Source organism: Helianthus annuus, chromosome 11 (genome assembly GCF_002127325.2).
Source record: "Helianthus annuus cultivar XRQ/B chromosome 11, HanXRQr2.0-SUNRISE, whole genome shotgun sequence".
In the NCBI taxonomy this organism is placed as follows: domain Eukaryota; kingdom Viridiplantae; phylum Streptophyta; class Magnoliopsida; order Asterales; family Asteraceae; genus Helianthus; species Helianthus annuus.
Genome location: NC_035443.2, coordinates 26529884 through 26551200, shown reverse-complemented (window position 1 = coordinate 26551200; position 21317 = coordinate 26529884). Strand labels below are relative to the sequence as shown.

The window sequence follows — 21317 nt, the reverse complement described above, 5'->3', positions numbered from 1 at the left end:
GTGTTTTAGAAAGAACGGATTCTTTTTCCTTCAAAATGAATTGATTTTTTTGTGTTAAATCAGACCATACCAAAACCTGTATATAGAGGTTGCAGCATTACAACGATTATGTTGAATCATGCAACCCTTCATAAAAGGGTATGATAGTTGGGGTACAATAAATAACAGTTACGAATATTTCTCACTTATCAGTTATATCAGTGGAAAGCCTCAGAGTCACTACTTGTACGTACCACCGATGACATTAAGTCGCCAACGACAAGTATTTACCATCAATTGTCATTTGTCATTAATGGACATTTGCTATTGATAGTCATTTGTTACTGCTACTAATGATTAGTTACCACTTATTTCAGCTTGAATTGATCTCAATCGTTGCATTATGAACCTCAGTACAGCTCGATCCCGCCAAAGTCGTTGCATTATGAACCTCAGTAGAGGTCAGCGATCACAACATAAATAAAGTATCATATTTATTCATTTTAATAGATTTTAATAAGTAGGGGAGGATCAAATGAGAAGAAAATTATTGAAAGAAGAAAAGACATATTGGTAAAATACTATTTCATTTATAACTCATCTCGTTAATTTTTCTCTCTTTAATTAATTAGTCATCTAATCATTAATTATCCTACATATAATCTACAAAACCTACACATATCAAAATTTTCCTACATATACCTTACACATTATAGAATTTTATCATACACAGTCGAAATTTATCCTACACACATCGAAATATATTTTACACAACTCGTAATTTATCCTACACAACTAGTAATTTATTCTACACTTTAAATTAAGTTGTTTTTTTAATTTGAAAAAAAAATATATATTTTGAAAAGGAGTTACAAATTTAATTTAGTTAGTTATTAAAGGGGAAGAATACAAATTAATGATCTATGTAAGTTTATAAATATACACTTATATTAAAATTAAAAGCAAATATTAAAAGAAGTAAAATAAAACATTCTTATTGATTGAAACTTTTTCTTTTTTCTTTTTATAAAAAAATTCTTCTCATTTGAACCTTCATTTAATAAATATAACTTATAAAATAATGACAATCACTTTATCCTTGACTTTCTCAAACATAAATAGTTTATATTTACCCATATTACATATTTAATTTTTAAATTATTTATAATGTTATTTGATTTTGACTAGTCTTATTTATAATGTTATTTGATTTTGACTAGTCTGACTAATGCACCATAAAACAACCAATTCCATAACTGAATAATTATGAAAATATTGTTTTATGCTATACATGTTTCTTAGTGATAAATCATAGGAGGAAAGATACAAGCTGAATTATAACGTTACAAAATATTAGTTTATAAACATAGGTAGACGAGTTGAATATTAAAAAATATATATATAAATCATAAGTTTGTATATAATTTTTATAAGTGAAATGACTTATTACACAATAAAATAGTGAAACAAAACGAAAAGTTATATTTTCAAATATCCAAATATAATTGTATAAGTTCTCACCTCCATTTTAAGTCACTATTAAGTCCACTTATTATTTACGGTTGTAAAAGAGTAACCTTGATAAAATAAAAATAATGATAAGACTATAGGTGTTTTTAAAAATATGTTACAAGTTATAAGGTTGTGAGAAATGAAATAAAATAAAATTCTACTTTGTATATTAATGATATAATAATAGTTTGATATAGATACTAATTTAAAAAATAGGGATAATAAGACGAGACACGAATATCATCCTAGTATAGAAAATATTACATATTTAAAAAAATCATACTCTAAATAAAATATGTGTTATAGGATTAAGTCTTTAAAACTATAACTTTGAATGTTAGACAACCTCTTTAATCAACAGTCCGCATTTAAATATTCAAATTAAAAGTTATAATATTATAATGTCTTTATAATATCAAAATAATATGATTATAAGATACTACCTATTAAACTCGTGTATTACATGGGTTGAATATCGAAAAAATATAAATAATAAATTTGTATATAATCTTTATCAATCAAATGACTTATTACATAAAATAATAAAACAAAATGAAAATTTACATTTTACAGTTATCCAAATATAACTTTTTAAGTCTTATGATACAATATAGTGAGAAAGGATCCATACAAGACCTTATTCATGTACCTACGCGACATAAAGACGATGACAAGTGGCATGGGCTTGAAGGGTAGTTTAATCCTTTCTCACTTGAAACAACTTCCTCCATTAATTGCTATAACTTTTTATATGTTAATATTCAAAAAAAATACACAGTACGTATTAAGGAGCATTTCACTCTCTTTAATTCGAGCAGCCTATTCCTATTGTTTTCTTAAAAAAAATTACAGGATTTTGAATACACATTAATCCATTACGTGATTTTGAATACCCAGCACATGACTACGTAATTTTAAATACTTATTACGTGATTACACATTCAACATAAACCATTACGTTATTACACTTTAAATATAAATTCATTACTTGATTACACATTCATTATGATTTGTTATAACTAATGTTATTACAATTATGTTAATAATGTAATCACTCAGTGTGTTTCACATAAAATACTATAATGAAATCACGTAATCACGAAATGGGTATTTAAATTCACGTAGTCACTTAATAATACATAGTCAACTATTGTTACGTAATTACGTAATCACTTAATGTGGTTTCACATCCTATAATGAAATCACGTAATCAGTATTCAAAATCACGCAATCATGTGTTGGTATTCAAAGTCACGTAATACGTAATGGTTATTCAAAATCATGTAAATTTTTTTAAGAAAATTATAACAATAGGTTGCTCGAATTAAAGAGAATTAAATATCATTAATACAGTGTAATTTTGGAGTTTTTTCTCAAACTAGTGTTGGTGGATAAAATATTTACCAAAATGGTGTTCCTTGAAAACTATTCACCAAAATAGTGTTTTCAGTTGTATTTGCATTTTGTTTTTAATCTACATATAAACTTCTTTTTATATATTTCTTGTCAAATAATCGATTCTCTTTTTTTAAATATATCTTTTCTTTTTTTTTCTCAATCAATACGTTTTTTATTTCTTTGACTTATAGTTTTTTACCAATAATTCTTTTCTTTTTGTTATTTTCTCAATCAACAGTAGCTCTATACGTGAACCGAAAAATCCATAAACCGTTTAACGAAATGTCCTTCACATTCCATTCATTTAATAAATGAACGAACAGGAACACATTTTATTCATTTGATTAAACGAACGAACATGAACACGTATCTTGTCTGTTCAGTTACATTCGTAATTTACGTTCAAATGCATTCGTCTATGTCCATTCCATTAAACAAATCAATATGAAACGAATGATTAGACACAAATTTCCATTTAACCAGTCGTCTGACGTTTTATTTCTCCTATTCTTATTTTTTTCCATTTCAATTTCATTTAGGGTTTGTTTGGTATGGGGTAATGGAATGGACGAAGGAATGGAATGGACGAGGTAATGGAATGGACGAGGGAATGCAATGGATCATTACCATTCTATGTCTTGTTTGGTTACCATGTGTGAATGAAATGAATTATTATTGCGTATTGTTCGGTAGGCAAGAAAAACAGAGTAATAAAATCAGCGGTGAGTGGTGGTGGTGGTCGGTGGTAGTGATTGTGGGTGGTTATAGGCGGCGGTGGTGGGTGTCGGCGGCGGCGATGGGTGGTGGTGGTGGTGGCGAGTGGTGCGGCGGTGACGACAAGTGGTGGTGGCGGCAAGGTGGCCTTTGGCGGTGGGTGGTGGCGGTGGTGGTGGCATTGACGATGGTGGTGGGTGGCGGCGGCGGTTGGTCGCGATTGTAGGTGATAACGGTGGCGAGTGGGTGGCGGCGGCGGCGGTGGCTGTCGGGGTGAGGTGGCGGCGGGTGGCGGCGATGGTGTCGGTGGTGGGTGGTGGTGGTGGTGGTGGTGGGTTGTGGCGAAGGTGGTGGGTTATGGTGTTGATGAATGGAGCAAGAGGGGATGGAATGGAAAAAAAAACATGGGGGGTGAAATGAATGATTTTGAGGGAATGGAATGCCTTTTGGAATGGGTGATTCCATTCCATTGACCAACCAAACACCATTTTCTTCATTCCCTCGTAATCATCCATTCCATTCCACCTCTCATTCCTGTATAACAAACACTACCTTAATTCTAGGCATGTGAATTTAATTATTAAAACATTTGTAAACATGAATTTATAATATTGTTTGTTGTGATACTTTTAAAAACCCAAACCCTATGTGTTATGTATTGTTGTTGTTATGTTTGTGTTTGTTGGATTAGTTCTCAAGGATTTGTTAAAGGTGAAGAGAAACAAGAGATCTTGTTTTGTCAAAGAAAACAATACTGAATCCTAGGTATGTGAATTTAATTATTAAAACATTTGTAAACATGAATTTATAATATTGTTTGTTGTGATACTTTTAAAAACCCAAACCCTATGTGTTATGTATTGTTGGTGTTATGTTTGTGTTTGTTGGATTAGTTCTCAAGGATTTGTTAAAGGTGAAGAGAGACAAGAGATCTTGTTTTGTCAAAGAAAACAATAAATAAATAGACATTGAGTTGATTGAATAAGGATAATATAAAAGAAGGTTGATATGCTAGTTTAAGAAGAGAATGCAAATAAAAAATTAAATAGAAAACACTAGTTTGGTAAATAGTTTTCAAGAAACATCATTTTCGTAAATATTTTCTCCACCAACACTAGTTTGGTTAAAAACTCAATTTTTTAAAAATATTAACGTATGAAAGAGTTATAACTGTTTGAAAATCAATGGAGAAAGTTTTTAAGTGAGAAATGACCATAATACATTTCTCTATTTGTTTTTTCATTGTTTTAACCTTATATTTACAAAAACGCTACAACCAAGTTTTGAGCCATTGCTCTTTAGAGATAAATGGTTGAGTCTCCTACATTTCGTACAAAAATTCTCTCTTGTACATTATCGATCTCTAAACACAATAAAGTGGTCCAGCAAAGCCACGTCTCATTATCGCCATTATATTTTCCTTTCACGGGTTCCCAATGGCCAAAGATATATTAACATTCGCAAATATGAACACGAAGATAACAATTTAATAAGGTGAGACTTGTATTGTATATCAATCCTTTGACGTTGAAGAATTCAAATCAATTTAAACCACAATAGATTATCCCCTCATTCAAATATTTGACTTTTCAAATCTCCACGGTTGACTTTTGATCAATTCTCTAGTTTTATGCAACAATCATCACAAACAAAAAAGTTGCTACAATAATTACTTTGGTCTTTTGCTGAGTAGTGGATGACCTATGGTGAAGGGCATTGCATTGCTGTTTGGCATTTGTGGTTAAAATTTAATACCCACAATGCAACGTTAGTTATTTAGTACCCAACTTTAACACGGGATATGTTATTACAATGAGGGAAATTTGGCTAAAAAACTATCGCAAAGTTAGCGACCAGTTTTGTGGCTGATAAAAATCATCACAAATTGTAGTCCTTTTGTGACCGTTTTTGGTTATTCGCAACTTTTAAAAGACAAATTCAGTCCCAAATTTGATAGCCAATTTAAAAAAAATGTAAAACATGTCGTAAAATCCGACCGAAAGTACCCTGTTCCATAACCGGTCGCAAATTTAGCGACGACAACTGCGTTGCTAAAAGGGTTGGTAAAGCATTTTTGTCGCAAAACAGATAGCGAGGGAGTGATCATAAAAGGGAATATATATTCGTTTTGTGACAGTTTCGACAGTTTCTAATGCCCATTTTTGTAGCAGTGAGTGAAAAAAACGTTATATTTGTGGGCAAACAAGTTCGGAAATCCAGTGGTGGATCCAGGGGCTTCCTGGGTTCTCTCAGTTTGGAAAAAAAAGGAAAATTTTAGTGTAAGCCTTATGATTTGGAAAAAAATAGTGAGAATTAGTTTGAATCTAGAAAAAGAAACCCTCTGAAAAAATTTCTTGAATTCGCCACTGCTTCCATAGTCATTTTTCACATCTATAATGTTTGAAAGGAAACTTGACTAGGACGAGCAATCGAGACCAATTATTCTTGGGTTCGTCTTATCTTTTTTGCTTATAAGACGATAACAACCGTCCATTTCGTCTGAAGACGACTGGTCTTTGTTGAAGCTTATAAGAATCATCCATTTCGTCTGAAGACAACGGGTCTTTGTTGAATAACACCATTTTTTGTTATCATCCAAAAATGACTAGATCATAAGAATTGTTTTCATAACTATTTGACAAATGTGATGATTTTTGGTCATGTCGTGTCACATCTAGAGGTCCACCTTAGACTTTTACAAACGTTTGTCTCATCAATTCATTTACTTTTATATAGATACAAATTCAACGATTCTAGTAACACTAAAATGTAAGATTAAATATATTATGTTTTAATATTTAATTTACTAGTCATTATAATAATTTACATTATATAGATCAAAATATATAACCTATTAAATAATTAGTTTGTAATTGTTGATGGGCCTTATTACCCTTATTAACTAATTAGAGTTTCCTCTTGGATGCATATATAAGAAGACTTATGTAGAGGTTCTAAGGTTAGACACATAACCTAATTATCATAACATCAAATCGCCTCCACTCCTCAACCGATTACCCTTTATCGGTTCTCTCATCACCATCATTAGATTGCACCCTAAGGAGGAACCAGATCAAGCTGACAATCATATCAAACCTTATTGCTGCGTCTCCATCTGGATTCTCTACTGGCCTGTACTGCTGCAATCAGGTATGTTATTCATGTTTTCCATTATGCTTAAAACAGACTGATCAACATGTGGTATCATAGCATATGTTGATAAATCAGTTATGTTTTCGTATCCATTATTCTGGGATTGAAATCTGGAAAACAGAGTTTTGAAAACTTAATAAAATTTAAAAGTCTGTTTCGAGACCAAGTATCTCGAAATCACTGTTTCGGGAAAAACATAAATTCGAAACCATGTTTCGAGTTTTTCTTCATAAACAATTTCAGATCTTATGTTTTGATGTCTTATAACTGTTCCGAAATTATAACATATTAATTCACCTTTCCGAAATCATTAAAATAACAGATTTCGGATTCCAGAATTATGTTTTTTAATTTTAGGGTTCATTTATGTTCTTATGAGAAATTCGAAAATTCCCTAAGTTTTGGAATGAAATTTAGATTATTGGGTGTTTTCCTAGTTTTGATCTAAATTTTATCTCCTAAAATTTCGAAATTTGTTATAAAAAATAAATGGATATTATTTTGAAATATTTTGATAAATTTATATTAGCATTAAAATAGGAAACTAAATCCCATAATCCCTAAAAATTCGAATTTCAAACTTATCACAACTAACATCTTTTAATTAGTAGATTTCAAGTTTTAGAGGATAAGTTTCGAAATTAGGTGGTTTCGACTCGAAATCATAAGGGTTTCAGTCTTCATGACTCGAGACCACAATATCTCGACTCGAGACCATAAGGTTACAACTCGAGATCATAATGTTGCGACTCGAGACCATAAGGATACAACTCGAGACCAAGGTTGCGACTCGAGACATCATAACTTACTCGAGATCTCATAACTAAGTTGAGACTTCACTCGAGACCTCAGTCGAGATCTCACTCGAAACCTAAGACTAACTCGAAATCTCAACCTCATTATTTTAGGCTGTTTAATGTGAACTAATATTTAGCGATCCGCGCTAACAGGTGGTTTGCTATTAAATAATTGGTTTTTGTAAATACTTAGTTAACTAATCAGAATCAGATAATATTTTACAAAATCAAAATGGCTTAACTTGAATGAGCTTCTGATGTATTATTTCTGGCCAAAGCTGATTTAATACATCTATTTATCGTTCAAGTATTACGAAAGCTATGTTGAGTGTGCATTACAAACGTGAATGTCTTAATATCTGGCCAAAGCTGATTTAATTCATTCATGTATAGCATACTCAACTAGTGCATAACTAAAGTGATTGTCTTATTTCTGGCCAAAGCTGATTTGTCACGATTACTTTGCACACATGCTTAAATGATTACACTTCTGGCAAAGCTGATTTGTCTTTGTTTAAGTAGAATTTTAACTAAGTCTATTATTTTGATGTTAGTAATAGACATATCACAACTTCTTCATATAATGATCCTCACATAAATGATCCTTCATTAATCTTATTATCATTTTTGTCTGCCTAACTTTTAGCACCCATAACTTTACTCACTATAACTTTTTTCAGTAAATTAGTATCTCATCCACTCTAATTCCTAAACCTAATATGTTTTGCTTTATTTAAAGTTTCTATAAGATTAGCTCCTAAATTAAATCCTTGATTATCTCCTAAGACACGATAATCCTATTGCTCTCTTCTGATAAAGGTACTATAGATGAAAAGTAGAGCATGATGAATAGGACAAATCGAACATGATGTCTCTTATGATAATCAAGAACTCTCTAACATAAATGCTATCACTAAAGTTATTCCAAATTAAGTCTTCCCTAAGACAAATCTATCATTTCTGGAATAATCACTAGAACTCCTAAGATGCATGTTTTCATTTAAAATTCTAAATTATTAGGTTAAATGGCATTCATGAATACATCATAATGTGTAGTACCATGACCCATGAAATTAAGGGCTTACGTATGGAAATAAGCACATTTTCCAGTACATAACATATTAAGATTTTCACTTGTACAATTTGATGCCTTATAAATCAACTACAACACTTAAAAGTACCAAAGTCAAATGAGTGTGTTGGTAAGCAACATATGTACAAAGAAATAAATGTCTGAAACTGGAAAATAAGATGTTATTCACCTTACAACCACTGAAACCTTAAAAGAGGATAGTTCTAAGGTCCATAGTCAAAATACAAGTACAAAATCCCAACTCTAAGGTTCTTCAAGGGAAAATCTCACTCCATTATTCAAAAGAACAGTTGGATAAGTTAATTAGGTAGTCACTTACTAATGATATTTAAGTCTGCTAATTTTAATATTCCAATTAACACATGATTAGTTGACTCTAGTTCCATACGTTTCCTTACCAAAACTCGACAAATAACTAACATGAGAGTTATTGACAAAATAAAAAGTTAAGGCTATAAGAACCATAATAAGCAGTCTTCTAACAATGTTTTGTGATACCTTATATATATTCTGAAGATTAGTCAGAATATAGTATCATAATTAAGCAATGTTATGAAGGTTGTGAGGTTTGCATAGTCAACATAAAGTCACACTTACCATAAAGTCACACTTACCTTAAACTCTCATCTTATTTGTTCTAAATATCTGGATTGAAACATTACTAAGATGGAACTAGATGATACCTTACACTTTCACAACTTTTGTCATCATGCAAATAAGAATTTGACAAAAGGAAAATGAGACTTATAAATTTCATCCATTATAACCGAAATTCATGAGAAATCATGACATGGTTAATGAGGATGATTTTTTATCTAATCTCATTCTAAGTGATTTTAAATCATGACGTTAAAGCCCTAAAACATGACTTTGCTTAAGGAATAAGTATGGGTCCATCATAAGTCATTCATTGACATTCATGAAACTTATTCCAAATGGAATATTCAGACATAATTCATTTATCATTTAAAGACTATCAACTTGTATCTAAATTTTGTCGCATATGGCCCAATGTATTAGAATAAATCTATTCATATATATACTTAATAAGATTTCTATTAGATATGTCCCTGAGTTTTCTTATGACATCTGGACATTAAGGAAATCAAATAAATTCTAACATATATATGATAGGTTCCCACGTCACGTACCTCATTGAAACTTCTCTTGTAGCTTTTCTAGAGATATTAAAGATCAGTGAGAGCATTAAGTGTCTTAATAATAACTTGCAATAGTTTCAAGAGGTGGGGGAGTGAAAACTTTATATTACTTCAATTTACACCTCTTGTACAAGACACTGCTCCATCACGACACTGTTCCATCAAAACTTGTCTCCTTAAAATATAATGCTACACTTACAAAAGTTTCATTGTTGCATAATTGGGGGCACACTTAGATTTCTTACCTGAACTAACATAATCCTCAACAAGAGAAACTACAACGACTGACGTCATTAATTTGTTTTTCTCTATTAGAATTTGTTGGTCGTTAAATATTGACCCTAAGCATGCTGAGCTCCTAAAGATTTCTAAGGTCAGTGGGAGCAGTCAAAGTCCTTATCATGACTTGCAAGGAATACAAGAGGCGGGGGAAGAGTGTCATTAAATTTCACTCCGAATTTAACTCTGATTACACCTCTTGTACACCATACTGCACCAACTCTTACAAACTTAGAATGAAAATGATAGCAACCTAACCAAGAGCTAATCCATAAAACTGAAACTTCTAATAAACCCAATAATCAACTCAGGAGGTCATCTAGGTTTAAAAGCCTACTAACTTTGATGATTACATAACCTCCCTAACTGAAGTTGAAATGGATTTTGGAAAAGTTTACTGATCCTATCTCTTCTAATTAAGCCATCAGCGTCAATCAATCTTCTAAATGGAATAAAAACAGTTTTCTAGTAAAACTGATTTTATGTGTTCATATAACGTTTGGGATTTGATTGAATTACCTAAGAGTGTTCATAACTAAACCAAATCCTAGTATAAGCGTTAAGACACGAAGAGGCATGATTGATTGTCAAAGGTTATACTTAGGAAGAGACAAATTATCAAAGATTTCTTTGAGGATCATCACTGTTCTAGTAAAAAAAATTTCCTAACAAATGGCTAGCATATTTACATGTTCATAAAACAACCTGAAAGTTCCAAACTGAAGGTTAAAAGAACACTTTATTTGTAAGCCAATAAAATCCATGTATAGGTTAATGCAAACATCATAATGTGATGAAATCTTAACGTAATTATTTTCATCAAGAATCAAGTGGATTAATGTACCTACCTCAAGATGAGTGGGAGAAACTAAATTAAACTTGTCTATAGATGATATTCTTTTGACAAGTATATGTTACATAAGTCAAAATATTCTTAACACAAACTTTGATATAATAAATCTCAGAGATATCTCTTACATGATTGATATCATAACATACCATACCGAGATAGACCCAATAGGACATTAGTTACGTTCAATAAGTTTAACCTTAAATGGGTCCTTACATATGTAACAAACAATATTGCTCTCCTTTAAAGGATAATAGGATAAATGAGATTATTTCTTACGCTTCATTAATTAGAATCCTTATGTAAGTTCAAGTCTATACTCATTTAGATATTACTCACATTGCAACACACTAGATATGCCTAGATTAATGTGAAGCATCTAATGGAGTATTACAATATCTTTAAAAGAAACGAGAGGCTACAATTTAAAGAAGAAGTGAGAACTCAAACCGGTTTATTACTCTAACTTTGTAATATTAAAAGATGACAAAAATGTAATTTCGGGTATATCCTTATGTCAGCAGACAAAACCTATCTCATGGAGGAGTCATAATAAACTGATAATAACAACCTAAGTTATAACGACATAATATAGTCACTAAATATTGTTGGAAATTTATCAGTGAACTCATAAGTTTATTAACTCCATATAATTAATGTATTGAAGACTTATTGTGATAAAGTCAGCTACCATGTCTCCTTAAACAGTAACAGTTTGAGAGATGCTGCATTAAGTTTCGATACACAATTAATTATTCGTTTATGAACGAATTGAGGAAACTAAGTCTTTGTATCGAATACATTCATGGTATGCTTAAGGATCCTATAACTGAAGGGCTATTACTCATAAGTCTTATTAAGAGAGCTCATAGACGGGTATTAATTGATGGCCGTGCGCAACTGCATATCGTATGATGAATGACTAAATATTAGTTAATTTTCCTCATCAGTTTGATTTTGTATGTCTCTAAGAATATGTTAAACCGGTATAATGGCATATAGATAAATAAAATTACAAATCAAACAAAGGGCTTATGCGTATTTTAATCATAACGATTAAATTTTAAATTAAGGCTATAGTATGACTAATGGGGGTCCTGAGTCGCATAATGATTCAACGGCTGTATTTCTCTGCTATAGTTCTTGTTTAAGGCTAAAATGAGTGTTAACTCCTGATCAGGCTTATCTAATACTCATAGTAAATGATTACTCGGCTAAGTGGGAGAATGTAAGATTAAATATATTATGTTTTAATATTTAATCTACTAGCCATTATAATCATTTTCATCATATAGATCAAAATATATAACAACCTATTAAATAATTAGTTGGTAATTGTTGATGGGTCTTATTACCCTTATTAACTAATTAGGGTTTCCTCTTGGGTGCATATAAAAGGAGACTTATGTAGAGGTTCTAAGGTTAGACACATAACCTAATTATCATAATATCAAATCGCCTCCTCTCCTCAACCGATTACCCTTTATTGGTTCTCTCATCACCATAATTAGATTGCACCCTAAGGAGGAACCAGATCAAGCTGACAATCATGTCAAACCTTATTGTTGCGTCTCCATCTGGATTCTCTACTGGCCTGTACTGCTGCAATCAGGTATGTTGTTCATGTTTTCCATTATGCTTAAAACAGAACTGATCAACATAACATAGTCTTTGACGCATTTAAATATAAATCATACGTTTTTACTTAATCCATAACTTCATTAATTTCTTTGAAAATTTTAAAATATGAGATCGAAATCTTTGAAAAATTCATATATATCGGAGAATATATCTTACAAGTATAATAAATTATCGGTATATATTAAAGTAATTGATCTGAAATACTTACGACCATTAAAAAAACACAATATGATAAACAATCAAACCACCGATGATGACGTGGAAGCCAATGTCACAACCAAAGTAAGATGACGAGATCGATCATTTTTTTATGAGCTTAGGTTTCATCCACTCTTGACAATTGAGGTATGAGTGAACTGGAGTTTTGAACCGATTAAAATGTTTAGAAAGTGTTAAATATATCATTTTGATATCATGAATTAACGATACTGTGAACAAAGAATACATCAAAAGACTAATATAAGTTGTTTTGTCAATACTTTCTCCTCAATGATAATCAATTTTAGTGGTGCCTGATATTCATAAACCTTTAATAAAGAATATAATATATTAATGATTAATGATGGGTAGGTATTTTTCTACGAACTTTTCAACAAAGAAAAAATAATTTAAAACTTGAAAAAAAGTAAGTTAAACGCATATAGCTAACATGGTGGACGTACAATCATGTGAAAAGATACTGAAATTCTGAAATTATTCATACACTAACGTATAGAGATTATATACGTTGTGTATAGAGCTATATGCAGCGTATAGGGTTACATCTATACGTTACATATAGAGTTGTACGTAGTGTATAAGTTGCATGGAATTCAGAGCTTGTCCAGCAATCATTGGCACAGACAACCAGGGTTTATATACACTGCGTATAGAGCTATACGCAGCGTATATAACCCATCAGAATTTTGTTTGGTTATTTTGATGTATTTGTGGTATAAATTCTCACCCGGTTCCAACATTAAACCGCTTAAAAAATACAACCGTTAATGTTATACCATTATATTATATACCGTTAATTTTTTTGAAAAACGTATATATGGTTCGAATATATTATATTGTTATCGTTTAAATTAAATTATTATACCACATCTAGTGTGGTCCGAATGCTATAAACGTTTAAATATCATACCGTTAATTATTTTTAAATACTTGTGTACGGTTTGAATATATTATACATTTTCCATACTATACCGTTTAAATTAAAACCATTGAATATTTTGAAATATCCGGGTACGGTTTGAATATATTATACCGTTTCAATACTGTTTCGTTTAAATTAAATTACTATACCAAGTGTGCGGTTCGAATATTATATCGTTTAAGATTTTTATACCGTTAATCTTATTAAATTACTCGGGTACAGTTCAAATATATTCTACCGTGTTTCTATACTATACCGTTTAAAATAAAATATTATAGCAGTTTTAAATTTTATAACGTTAATCATTTTGAAATACCCGTGTACGGTTTGAAATACCCGGGTGGTAGCGGCGGTAACTGTGGTCACAGGTGGTAGCGGCGGTGGCGGTGGGTGGTGGCGGTTGATAGGGGTGGTGGAGGTTGGTGGCGACGGCGGCGGTGGTCGGAGGTGGCAGCGGTGACGGTGGGTGGCGGCGATGGCGATGGCGGTGGCAGGGACGGAGGTGGGTAGCGGTGGGAGGTGGTGGCGGGTGGTGGCGGAGGTGGGTGACGGCGGCGGATGACGGTGGAGGTGGGTGGTCGCAACGGTGGTGGGTTGTGGTGTTGTTAATGAAGGGTGAAGAGGGAATGGAATGGAAAAAAATAGGGGAAATAGATGGAATGATTTTGAGGGAATGGAATGCATTTTGGATTGGACGATTCTATTCCATTGACCAACCAAACACTCGTTTCTTCATTTCTTCACTATAGTCCATTTCATTGCACCTCTCATTTCTGTATACCAAACGGGTTCATAGTCGGATTGTTAAACATGTTACTCAATTAAACTGACCTATTTTGGGATTCTTTTTTAGATGCAAGCCCAGAAAAGTATGTTTACACCACATTTTTTAAAGAGCCCATTTTGATATCTTATTCTCTTTGATAGCATTCTCCATTTTCCCTAATCCCTCCTCGGTCCTTGCAGTAATCAAAGCTAGAATGACTTCGGTAATCTCTCAACTCAACAAGCATCATGTCTTCGTAATCGATCACAAACTCACATTCTTCGTCATACGGTACATGTATTGTTTTAGTCTACTGATTCATCATTAATGTTCGTCTGACATCTCAAAATCGATATTTTTACTGATGTCCATCGTTTAAGAAAACAAAGCCTTTAAAAGCTTGTTTACATTTGGTAAATGTTAACAATTTCCAATTTAATTATCCGGTTATTAGTGTTTGGGTGCATGAACGGCCTATGATTATCCAATTATTCAAAGGATTTGGATATTGGTAGCCCTAACGACAGCTCATTTGAGATATTGTCATGACAAAAAAATTAACTTTGATTATCCAATTAAGTAGCCCTAAGAAAGCTCATTTTAGATATTGTCACGAGAAAAATTAAGAACATAACCAACACAAGGAACAAGAGAATCCCAAACCATATCTGCTTTTGCGCCATAACAATATCACTCGAATTACGGGATTGTATGTGGATTTTTTAAGTACATCAGCATTTCGAAAACAATAATTCCAAATCATCTACTATGGCTCCATGTTCCAGTACCATATTGTAGTACCTTGTATTGATTACTTACTTTTGAGCACAATGAAAAAACCACCTAAGAAAGATTTTGTTGGTTAAAATCATGGTTGCAAAAGTCGCTAGGCACTCCCTAGTCGGTCGACAGGGGAGTTGAGAGTACTCGGTCTAGGCGGAGAGTACTCGGGGAGTACTCGGACATGTTAAATTATAAAGAAATTACTTTTTGGAGGTTAAATATATGTCAAATAGCATAAATTTACTAATATTTATAACAAAATACGTGAAAATGAAATTCATTCTTTAATATGATGGACATAGAAATTATGTTTTATTATTATTTAAGTCAAATTAGGCCTGAGTTGACCTACTAGATCCAATTCTGGCCGAGGTTGACCATGTTTGACCGACTCCGAGTAATTAGGCGGAGTTGAAGAAAGTCGGCTCGGCAACCTACCTTGTAGCGACTACTCGGAGAGCACTCGGCCTTGGAAACCTTGTTTTACAACCATGGTTAAAATTCACCATCATTTGCTTTGACCGTTATATGTTAGTTTGTTACATAGAATGTTAAGGTGTTGGTTGTTAACTATGTCTATCCCTCTTAATAGACATACGACCTTGAGTTCTTGATAAATGAAGAATCCATAGCTAGCATCCATCAATCAATGAATTCAGTAAAGAGAAATTCATGTCCTTTTACATGGCAACCAGCTAAGGCGTCTTACAGAACAGTGATGTTGGTGGAAGGCGGATGAAAACGAACAACATATCATGTAAAGGTCAAATAATTAAACTGAAAAACAACATAACGAGACACAACACACCTTCTAATTAACATTCAAGTATATCACACAGAATCTACTTACATAACACTTTTCATCATAAAACTAGCCATGAGTTTCTAATTCGGACACAACCAAAGGAAACCTTGACATGCAGTTAACAACTGCAGCTCATATATCATATCATATCCAAATCCAAACACAAATTAATGACTAAACAATTTCACCTTGGCCTTGCACACCGCAATGCCTTCTAGACATCCTTCATCATGTAAATGAACTACTGCTGCATCAAAAGACTGACAAATTAAGAGATAAGGGGTTTTACCTTTAAATGGAAGATATTCTCAGACCATTCATCTATATATGCTTCTGCCAAAAAATAGAAGTAAAAACGTAAGAAAAGATATCATTAAAGGTAAACAAACGTGCCCCCAAATACGGTAACTAGAATATCAATCGTGGTTTTAAAAAACGTGAGGCACTCTTAACGCATTTTGGGCCTGAAGGCCCAGACGCGAGGTAAGACCTAAACATACTCAAGGTGTTTGTCTACATACAACCAAAACACCAAAAGCTGCAACTGTTTTACATATCAACATTTCATCAAGTAAACCATTCAAAACTTCTTGATTCTGTTGGTCATTTTTACGTATCAGCCTCATCCACGCCCTATATCTGACCCACATGCAGGGGTGGAACCAGAGGGGGGTCAAGAGGGTCCGTTGACCCTCCGGTCACCGGAACTTTTTGAATTTTTTATTTATAAATTTTGAGTTTTTGAAGAAAAACTTAGAGATGGACCCCCTAATTTAAACCAGTATAGAATATAAGCTTATGATGACCCCCTAACTAAATCGTTCTAGTTCCGCCACTGCCCACATGTACGTGAAGCACCATTTCAAAGCCCCGAGGCGTTTTCCGATTGCATAAGGCCGCCTGAGGCTCGCTTTTTAAAACCACAGATTGTAAATTTTAGTTGATGAGAAAATGACATGAAACCAAGTTCAATGTAGTCAACACAGAGCAAATAGTCCAGATGGCCATGCTAACAGATTATGATCATCAAGACCCCATAGCTCAAGGTGACAGCAAAGCAAGGTGGTGACATATTCATTATAAGGGTGTTTGTTAGTTTTCAAGACCAATATTTACTTATGAAGGGTTTGAATTCATTTATGCTTTTAGCTCTAACAGGTAGAAAATTAACTAACAAGGAAACAGACAAATTGGCGAAACATGTCAAGTCACACATGTTTAAACTTTAAAAAGAAAATTAGATTAATATCAAAATATCAAGACATATAGTTTCGTGTATACATTTAACACAATATTTGTTTAGTACAGGTCAAAAACGTCAAACAAAAAGCAGTATGGGTCAAATACATACCAGTTTGACCTGTAACCCAACAAATGTTAAAAAGTAATCACCTATGAGGCTATGACCAGTAGTAGGTAGGTATTACACAGAAAGCCACGAAAACGAAATTTCAAGTGATCCTAAGTCAAATCCTTGATCCTTCATATAAAAGTAAAGTAGTAGCCAAAGATTTGTTATTGCTAAGAGGCCAAAAGCTATCCTATACCTACACGCTACAACCGCCCAATCCCAAAATGCAAATATGTATCAGTGAGCCATGGCTCCCGTTTACAAAGGTGTACAGATATTAGAAACAGAGTCATATTGCATTAGTGAAGACTGAGACCAAGTGATCTAGCCACCCAAAGATCACAGTTATAATATATGATGGCCCTACATGCTCCTTGAATCTTTGACCAAATCAACAGGGCAAAAGAACCGCTCACTAACCATACAAAAAGAGGTTAGCAATGGTAATAACGACAATCGACAGAACATGGGAAGGCATCCATGATGTGAATTAGTCTCCATTCTACGTGTGTGTGTGTGAAGTTATCCATGATGTGAATTAGTCTCCATTCTACGTGTGTGTGTGTGTGGGGGGGGGTGGGGGGGGGGGTCATGATTTAAAAGGTAAAAACAAAGAGGTCTGTATGTATACACTATATAGAGCCTTTGTCCAGTATATGCAGTAAATTAAAATCTACTTTTGTTAGTTTTGTTAATAAGAAACAAAACTGGGAAATGACCGTGCAACATCAAGATGTGTTCAGGAAACTATGAGCTTAACTGAAAAACCAAATTTTAATTATTATTTTGTATATGAAAATTTACCGAAAGTTCACTCCAATTCCCCCAAAATTCAAACCTAAAAATCCTTACTTTGGCTGCATATCCAGTACATAGTTGTCGATAACGAATAGCGACATATAGCGACAAGGCACCTATAGGCTACGTAGCGAATAGCGACAAATAGCGAGGCTATTTTATAGATAGCGATTACACTAGAAAAAGAATTTTGAAAATTTTTATATGTATATTACATCAAAATACCCTTGTATATATGCTATTTTACATGTATATTTAACAAAAACCTATAAATCCAGTTATTTTATAGCTATATCTAATTGCTATTTACATCCCAAAAACGCTATTGGTCGCTATGACCCATATAGCGACACTTGGTAGCATGGCTACATAGCGCGCTATAGCGGTCGCTATAGCCGCTATTGACAACTATGATCCAGTAAAGATTTTGACCTATTCTCTTCAACGTCTAGAATTTTCAGCAAACCAAAGCAATCATTATTTTTACTACGGTAAAAAAGCATATTGTCATAGATCTTTACGTGTCGGAAAAGAAAACATATGCATCAACATGGAATAGCACAATCATCCAGATATCTTCTAAGGAGTGTTGTGTGGTTAAAACTTAAAATTTTGACAAGACAACGGTTCTCGATGCCATCTCTTCACCTAGCTAAGTCACCTAAAGAGAATATGATAAACCCTTTGTTTTGCTGCTATTAACACTCATATTCCTACTTTCTACTAACTAAACACTCACTTTAACTCCTCTACTTAAACATCTTAACAGTTAATACACATAATCATCCATTGGAAAACATACAAACATACCAAACAATAAAAAACAACAAAAACAGTTAATAAAAACAATCGCTACCATTTCCGCTCCTCAACGGCATCATGAAATTCATCCCCATCCTCCTCATCCACACCCGCAGAAGCCGAAACAACAACCGGATCACCCGAAACCGCTGCCTCCTTCTCATCATACCTGACAACCACAACAGGACACACACAATGCCTGACACAATAATCACTAACACTCCCTAACCTCCCATCACTCCCCCTTTTGACCGCACCAAACCCTCTACTCCCCATAATAACCGCACTTAACCCTAACCTCTCAACCTCCAAACACAGCCTCTCCTTCATATCATGATCTTTCACAATATGGATCTTATACGGTATGTGCGCGTCCACCAGAGGCTGCGCTAGGTCAGCAGATTTAGTAGTGGTGAAAGTGTCGAAATCGTCTTCGAGTTTTGATTTTGACTCTTCGTTTTCGGCGTCAACGAGGTCAACGGAGCCCCAATCAGCGCCGTAGAGGACGGAGGTAGGGCGGACGTGGATGAGGATGACGGCGTCTCCCGGGCGGAGGTACTGGTTAACGGCCCATTTGACGGCGAAGGCGCTCTCGTCGGAGAGGTCGACGGCGATGCCGATGCGGCGTTGGGCCGCGGTGGTTGGGGTTTCGGTGGGGGGTGGGATGGTGGCTGGGCGGATGCGTGGGGAGGAGGATTTGATTTTGATGGCGGCGATTGGTGGTAGGTCGGATTCCGGTAGGGTTTTTGATGGTTGCATTGTGGGGTTAGTTAGGGTTTGTTTGCTGAAAGTTGAATTGAAAATGGGCGATTGGTGGATCGGTGATATTTGTCAAAGAGAGATGCCGGAATTTAAGTATATACTTTTAGAGCGAATTCATTCACGTCGCGTGGAAGAAACAAACAACTAAAGAATCTCACGTTTAAATACACTCTAATCGAACCTATGTCCAAGTTCGATCGACCTGATGCGTGGGAACTGGATAAAATCTGTAAACCCTCGTCCTTTATCAGGTTCGAACTTGGGATTAATGCCCTGATTCGTCAATTCACCCAAATGTCCCTCGAAAATAGCTCAAGTGAAAATCGAACCTATGTCTTCACTAGAGAGGGTAGACCTTTTGACCAGTAGACCAACATCTTAGAACATAAGAAACCAACATGCATTTGTCCCCTTCGCCTTCGACACCTTTGGCTCCCTAGCTCCAGAAGCTATACGTTTGTTGACTAGGGTCCAAAAGGTTGTCCACAGCAGCTCATCAACAGGGGGACAGAGGTTTGTCTTTAATAGGCTAGGGTTTGCTATTCAGAAAGGGGTAGCGGCGCAGCTTGTTGCTCGCTTACCTACTATATTGATGTAACTCGGCCAGTATTTCAATAATTATAAATTTATATAAAAAAAAATAAATGAAATTGCAGTATTGCTAAATTTCAACCTCTTTTCTTTTGTTAGCATTTACATATTTTCCATCAAATCTACTCTATAATTACACTAAGAGGGTGTTCGAGATTGCTTATTTTAGAAACTTATTTGATTATTGACTTTTTAAAAAGTTAAAAAGTGTTTGAGTGAAACTATTTTGTAAGGGTAAAAGTTAATAAGTCACTCCATTATGACTTATTAACTTTTCCAAAAAGTTATAATCTGTTTTGAAAAGCTAAGCCAAACATGGTCTGAAAAACTAAATTTTCTTTCTCCTTTTTTTTAATTAAATAACACTTTTTATACCTTTATCACTATTTTTTTTTCCTCTCGTTCACTCACAACAACTTTCAAAATATACTAAAAACTATATATGTGAATAGTGTCGCCTCAAATATACAGATAAACCGTAACATTTTATGTCTGCTCCACTCACAACTACTCTTTATAATATAAAGATCACTCTCACATAAATTTAATGAAAAAGATGTAAATACTCTTAATAGTAGTATTTTTTTTTAACTTACGCTCCCACTAATGATACGTTTAGATGTGTATTTTATATAGTTTGTGGCTAGAACTCTTCACTTAATTACAAGGAACTTTTTTTCAACACGTTTTTGTATCATTAAGCTAGAAGTCTTTTGGCAATTACAAATCTCGTTGATTTGAGAAGTTACTATTAAAACACTAAATGATAGGTATATTTAGCCTAACCTTTGTTATAAGTTATAAAGAAAAGCAAGTTATTCTAATTTTAATAAGTAGTTTAATTGATACAAGGAACCACACGTCATGTGCGAGCTCAATGCAACAAGATCTAAATATGTAAAAAACTAGTTAATGCCACCGCCCGCGTTGCGGGGCGATGACC

General features: G+C 33.6%; 1 protein-coding gene across 1 annotated transcript; it reads right to left on the bottom strand.

Annotated features, from left to right (window-relative positions):
• Positions 1-16060: 16060 nt before the first annotated feature.
• LOC110889907 (universal stress protein PHOS34) lies at positions 16061-19927 on the bottom strand. The gene is made up of 2 exons (XM_022137482.2): positions 19077-19927; positions 16061-16404 (listed from the first exon to the last, which is right to left on the bottom strand). Coding segments are annotated over exons 1-2 (705 nt in total). The 5' UTR covers positions 19781-19927; the 3' UTR covers positions 16061-16403.
• Between the last annotated feature and the right edge of the window lie 1390 nt (positions 19928-21317).

Bases quoted from the DNA above. Each gene is read 5' to 3' on its own strand.
- LOC110889907 (XM_022137482.2), bottom strand. From the start codon at position 19,780: ATGCAACCATCAAAAACCCTACCGGAATCCGACCTACCACCAATCGCC.